This window comes from Gymnogyps californianus, chromosome 3 (genome assembly GCF_018139145.2).
Source record: "Gymnogyps californianus isolate 813 chromosome 3, ASM1813914v2, whole genome shotgun sequence".
Lineage (NCBI taxonomy): Eukaryota > Metazoa > Chordata > Aves > Accipitriformes > Cathartidae > Gymnogyps > Gymnogyps californianus.
In genome coordinates this window covers 82027243-82033242 of record NC_059473.1, presented here as the reverse complement: position 1 = coordinate 82033242, position 6000 = coordinate 82027243, and the positions used below count along the sequence as shown (strand labels likewise).

The 6000-nt window shown below is 39.3% G+C and overlaps 1 protein-coding gene across 1 annotated transcript in view; it reads right to left on the bottom strand.

Annotated features, from left to right (window-relative positions):
* Positions 1-1563: 1563 nt before the first annotated feature.
* MCHR2 (melanin concentrating hormone receptor 2) overlaps positions 1564-6000 on the bottom strand; it is a 31247-nt gene continuing 26810 nt past the window's right edge. The window contains 4 exon segments of the mRNA XM_050893963.1: positions 1564-1887; positions 1889-1909; positions 3036-3155; positions 5163-5357. Of these exon segments, the coding sequence (XP_050749920.1) occupies positions 1587-1887; positions 1889-1909; positions 3036-3155; positions 5163-5357 (637 nt within the window). The 3' untranslated portion in view covers positions 1564-1586.

The window sequence follows — 6000 nt, the reverse complement described above, 5'->3', positions numbered from 1 at the left end:
TCCTCTACTCGTAAAGTTTATCTCAAGTATTCCCTTCTTAGAATATTATGGTTACAATAACACCATCACAAATGTTTTATGATGCATTTTCTATGTAGAGCTTTGGCTTTACACTATGAATAGTGATTTCAAACCCCTTAAACTCCTTTTTCTGTATATGTGAGACCCTATGGGACTGGCAGATGCCACGTGATGGCAGGAGAAGACAGGGCAGTACCTCAATCCACAGTTTGGGAATGTGCAGCCCAGCCTTCCCCCTGTGAAAGACGTTTTCTTCTTTCCTGTGTCATGGATCCTGCAATGGGTTGGCAGACCACGGAGTGGGATCACAAAGCATGACCTCCACAGTGTTGCAAATAAATGAATAAAAGGCCCATTTGGGATGGGACAACAAGACAGGAGCTAACTGCAGGTGTGAGGAGGTGTATCCTAAGTGTTTCGGACTCATCAGGTCTCTGAATAACAAGAATACTGTAGCCATAAAACCTCTGGTCCTAGTGAAATGTTATCTTCACCCAATAAAGTGATAAGTGAAGACCTGAGATAAGAGGTGAAGTCCTGAGATAAGAGGAAGTGGTCTAAGAAAAGAACATGATGCAGATAAACCCACAGTGTGGTGAACACCCAAACTGTGAACACCTCTCAAGAACATTAGATTTTTCAACAGAATTTTTTTTCCACCGATTTTCTGTATTAGCTAGCAAAGTCCTAATAATATTGCTTGATTACATCCTACTACTAGAAATCATGTAGATTAAGTGTTGACAACAAGCAGACATTCTTCTAGCCCTCTTGAAATGAGTGAGAGTGCATCCTGGGCAAACACCAAGTTCTTCTCAGCATTCATAGTGAGACCAGAACCGAGCTCTTTCAGGACTGAACACCCTTCTCATGGCTGTCTTGGAAGCAGGGATTTTGAGAAAAGAGAAGCAAAGACATATCCCTGAAACATACAATTCTTTTCAAAGCTTAGGTTTAATAATTTCCAATGACGCACACTGTGAATTCACTTCTTTGTTTGCAAGAATATGTACAAAGGTTAATTCAAAAGTAGTATTCCTCCAAAAGGGCCTTTTATGTCTCTCCCCTGACTTTAATAGCTGCAAGCGAGTGCCAGATGAGACAGCTGTAGATAGGATAAAAATCAATAGTTACCCCGTTCTGAGTCATCAGTAACTAAGTCTCTTTTTGGTCATTAACTTACAGTTTCCATGACTTCACACGCAGCGTCAGATCCCAAATGCCTGCCACAGTCACTCTATCTTCTTATTACCAGAGGACTACAGTTTTTTAAAATCCACTTTTGTCTCCATACATTTGGTTCATCTATGTACAAATCATCATTAAAAAAGGCAATGGCAGAGTAATGAAGAATATTTTTGCAGAAAATCCCTCCTCTGGGAGCTCTAACCTTTCAAACAGTGGTGCAGATCCTCTTCTTACATCAGCTTGACACTGATGCAATTCCAGCAACAAGGCCACTTTTGAGTTACACTTTCATGAAGGAAGTGAAATCAGGCCCATCTATTGCAACTGATAAAATCTACATATAGATAATGCATTTTTCTTGGGAGAAGACCCTCCTTTCAAAAACTTGACTTGAAGGTGTTTTCGATGACATTGACATCCCGTTCTGCCATCCTGACTTCCACGTTTGTGCACCACCGGAGATGCTTCTGGAAGTTCCCACTAAGCAGGGTGTAGAGAAAGGGATTAATGCTGCTGCTGGGGTAGCTGAGGCAGAGGGAGATGTAGTAGCTCACGTAGAAGGTCAGGGTCGGCTGAGAAACCTGAAGATTCATGAGCTGGATCACATGGAAAGGGGCAGCGCTCACCACAAACACGCTGACCAGAGCAAGCGCCATCTCAGTGAGCCTCATGACTCTGCCTGGGGATACTGGTGGTGTAACTGCAAAACAAAGGATCGCTTCTTTGGACTTGGAAAGTCAAGGTGGGAAAATGATGGCATGGATCGAGTGTACTAATGAATGGCAGTTATTTGAGACCTAATTCACCTACAGCGCAAGCCAAGGCCAGCTCTCAATGACTTAATTTTTTTGTTGTTTGCACATTATTGTTTCTTCTGTTTAGGCTGAATTTGATCCTATGCCACACACATACAGGAGCTGCTGAGAATTGTTTATGTATATTTGATGAAATACTGACAATTATTTTCATTAAAAATGCTTACTTTTTCAACATGAGAGCTATATAGCTTTGCATCCCTTTTCATCTATGACTACGGTTTTTTGCTAACAACTGGAACAAAAATATCCAGTTAAAACATGACTATTATAAGCTTAAAGGAGACTTAGAGCAAAGAAGTAAATGATCCTCCTGCCTGAGGAACTAAAAACCACACTAAAATGGAAATCAATTTCCTTTTTCATATAAAATTGGTACAAGCTGAAATCCAAAGCACGTAGTCCTAGAACTCAAACATGCTGACCAGGAGCTGCTGTCACGGAAACTGGGAAATTGTATTTCATCTGTTTCAAGTGTCAATTTTCTTTTATTGCCTAGACTTCCCCAGGCTGTGAACAGTGGCTAGGGATCCTTGTGGGGCCTGGAGTCCCCTTCCCACAGAAGGGGCAATGCAGCCCGGAGGCACCCAACCTGCAGCTCCTTGGGGCATGGCAGCTGGTACCAGACCTGGCACCCATGTTATACCAGGGGTTCCTAATCCCTGAACTGAGAGCTTGGAGCCACAAGACCTGGATGGGCAGGTGCCCTCCTGCAGCCAGAAGTGCAGGGTTGGATTATGTCTTTTTGTTGTCCTCGGATAAGCTGAGGACTTCAGCCGTAACTTTCTCCACAGTGTTTCCTTCTAACTAACTGGGTTATCTTGCTCCCTCCCCTGAATCCCATCCCTAGTCTGTTTCCTGGGAACCTAACGCAGTGTCTGAAGCACTGAAAGTTACATGATGCAGTGCCTAAATGTTGTTTTAGGACTGTTCCTTTTGGCCTGTTACATATAAAAACTTTCCAGTCTGAGCAGAGCATGAGAAATAAGAAGAAGCATAATAATACTTTACCTTCCTGCTTTCTTGTTTTGCTGATACATCTCCCACGTGTAATGTAAAATTAAAATATAACAAATAAATATCAGTGGTAAAGGAAAAAAGAAAGTTGTTATAGTAAGATAAAATGTATACCTGTAAAACAAAATGCAAAAAGAACAAACAAGGTGATTACACAAAGACCATCTCATAAATGTAAAAAAATATAAATGACATTTTTCATAAAGTGGTCTCTGATTTGTGATGGAGCCTGTTTTAGGTAGCAGCAAGTACCTAGAATGGCAAGTACTCTTAAGTATTAAAGTCTGTGTTCAGCACTTCTAGGAATACTGTTGACTACAAGAAGATAACTAAAAATTATACCTCTCAGCTTTCCAAATTCTATATGTGTGCGCTTTTTCCAGCACCTGTATAATTAGTGAAAATTTTTGCAAGCATTTATGCAGGACACAGTCTGCTTAGTCCCCTGATATTTTGCTAGTCTGATAGTAAACCAGTGATGACCACCTTCCAAGCACAGTTTTTTCAACCATTCTTGCATCATTAGTGTAATCTAATCTACAACATCTTTCTTAGTTGGTTTGCTGGTATTTTGTTACAATTCAAGTTATTTTGTTTCTGTTTATTCTTTATCAAGTGAAGAAATTCCATCAAAGAAGGAAATTACATTGTTTTGTTATAATAAGTTCCCGACAAATAGACATAGTTTTTCTTGTCACCTTACAGATTGAGAGTTTAATAATTTGTTAAACTTTCTGGTTATTGAAGTTCATTGTTTTTTACTCTATTTACCAGAGTCTCCTTTTGCTTGTCTTCATACTTTTCTGTGTTAAAACCTCTAATGTGGAATTAAACAAGCCTCTGACAATTGGTCATGCCATCTGAGAGAGGATGAACTAGACTGAATTCCCCAAATCATTTCAACCCTGTTTTTCTCCTATTTTCTTTGGTTTCTTTCAGGCTGTTGGGGGTATTATGTGCTTCACAAGTTCTTGAAAATAATCAGTCATATTTCAGGGATTGTATTTACTAATACCTTAATTCTTCAGCAGTGAATTTCATCAAGCTTTGTTGATATTAAAATATTTAACTTCTGTACTGTTACACACTTTTTTCCTGGTGCTCTGAAGTTAGAATTAGTGCTGTTAAAAATCTGGTTGCAGTTCAGTTGAAGGGGGGGAGGGGGAAGGGAGGCTGGAACAAAAAAGGTTCAAATACACTCTTTTAGGCTTTGTCTATATTAACAAGTAGTACAAATGAGTAGTGAAAATCTGTAGAGTGAAGTACTTGGTGCTTATGACATGACACATTACACTCATGTTAAGGGGTTTAACTTTGAATTTTCTCTAATTGGATCCTGTGGATTGAGGACTGAGTACACAACAGTAGTTGGAGTCCATTCATTGAGTGCCCAGAGCACTTTTTCCAGTCTGATTTCACCTGAAAAGAATACAGATCATGTGCTCTGAGACTGCTGAATAATGTGAACTCAAGTGTGCTAATTAGAGACAATTGGCATACTCACTCCAAAAATACCTTCCTTATCCAAACGAACATGCTAATATAAAAAACATGCAGTATCAGCCACAATTTTCTTTCTGTTATGTAAGGTTTTGAAAATTTTCTTTTATGTCACTTGCTAGTCATCACTCAACAAGCTAGCTTGAATTCAACAAATAGGCAGGAATCTGCTTGGCCATGAGATACTGGAAAGTCATGTATGCAATCTGAGGAGCGTTTAATCTCTTCTGTGATCTCTACCTTCCAAACATGACAGTCTGCCAGGTCAGAAAGGGCAATGAGATCCCATTTGTGAACAACAGTTACCTAAATGCAGCAAGAGAAGATAAGCAGAAACAGAGGTCCCTCACCGTTACATTTGCTATGTGGGAGCTATCTTGCTGGACTCGATCGTGCTGGGGCTGCTTCTATATTACCAATACAATCTGAGATGCAATGATTTGAATGATACAAGGCTCAGGTTCAGCCTTTAATTCTATTCCATCCATCTATCCATCCATCCATCCATCCATCCGTCCGTCCGTCTATCCATCGGTCTGCCTGTCAGGGATGTCAAAGACAAAAAGGGTGGTATCCTCAACACCAACTGAAGACATGATCCCCTGAGCTTTGAAAGCTTACCAGAGAACATCATCAGGTGAGGTTAGATCAAAAGCACAACTTTCCAAACCGTCTTTGAACTTTATTACTTTTGAGTAGACCCACACAGGGAACATAAGAATAAGTGATGTCACCCATAAACGTAAATTGACTCGGGTTGTCTTTGATCTTGTTCTCAGGTGGGTTAGGTGAAATGGCTGGACAAACACGAGGTACCTGTAAAAGCAGGTATCAGAGCAATATAATAGAAAAACAATGAAATATTGAGGTTAATATTGTTGACCGCAAAATAAAAATTCTAAGAATAGCAATTGCAAAGGAACGAAACTGCATTTTTTAGAAGTTGTCTAGTACAACATGTCAGAATGGCTTTTATTCAAGCAATTCCCTTGACATTCAACAAGAGTTGTTGTAACTGATTATGTTTTTGATCACAACATTATTTAGTTAATATGATAAGAGTTTTTAATAAATTATAATAGATTAGCATTTAGGAGTTAGAATTTAAAACCTCGTACAAGAAGCAAACAGAGACGAAATCTGAGATGAAGTTAGTTCTGGAAAAGGACTGGAGATAATTTCATACAGGCAAGACTGCTATTTTAAAAAAAATTATGGGATGTTCTGATATATCTGAGCTCTAGGAGAGCTCAAGTCTTTTACAGTTGTAATTTAAATGTTTAGTCTCCACATAACTGAAGATACAACTGAAAGACTTTACTACCTTAGAAGTAACCTTCCATTAGCAGCGGCTTGTGATACAAAACAAATTCAGCTTCTGTTTCATGACCTTCACATTTTGTCAAACGTTAGGGTGAACGTTAATCTAACAGATCAAAATGGATTAAAGTGGGCAATC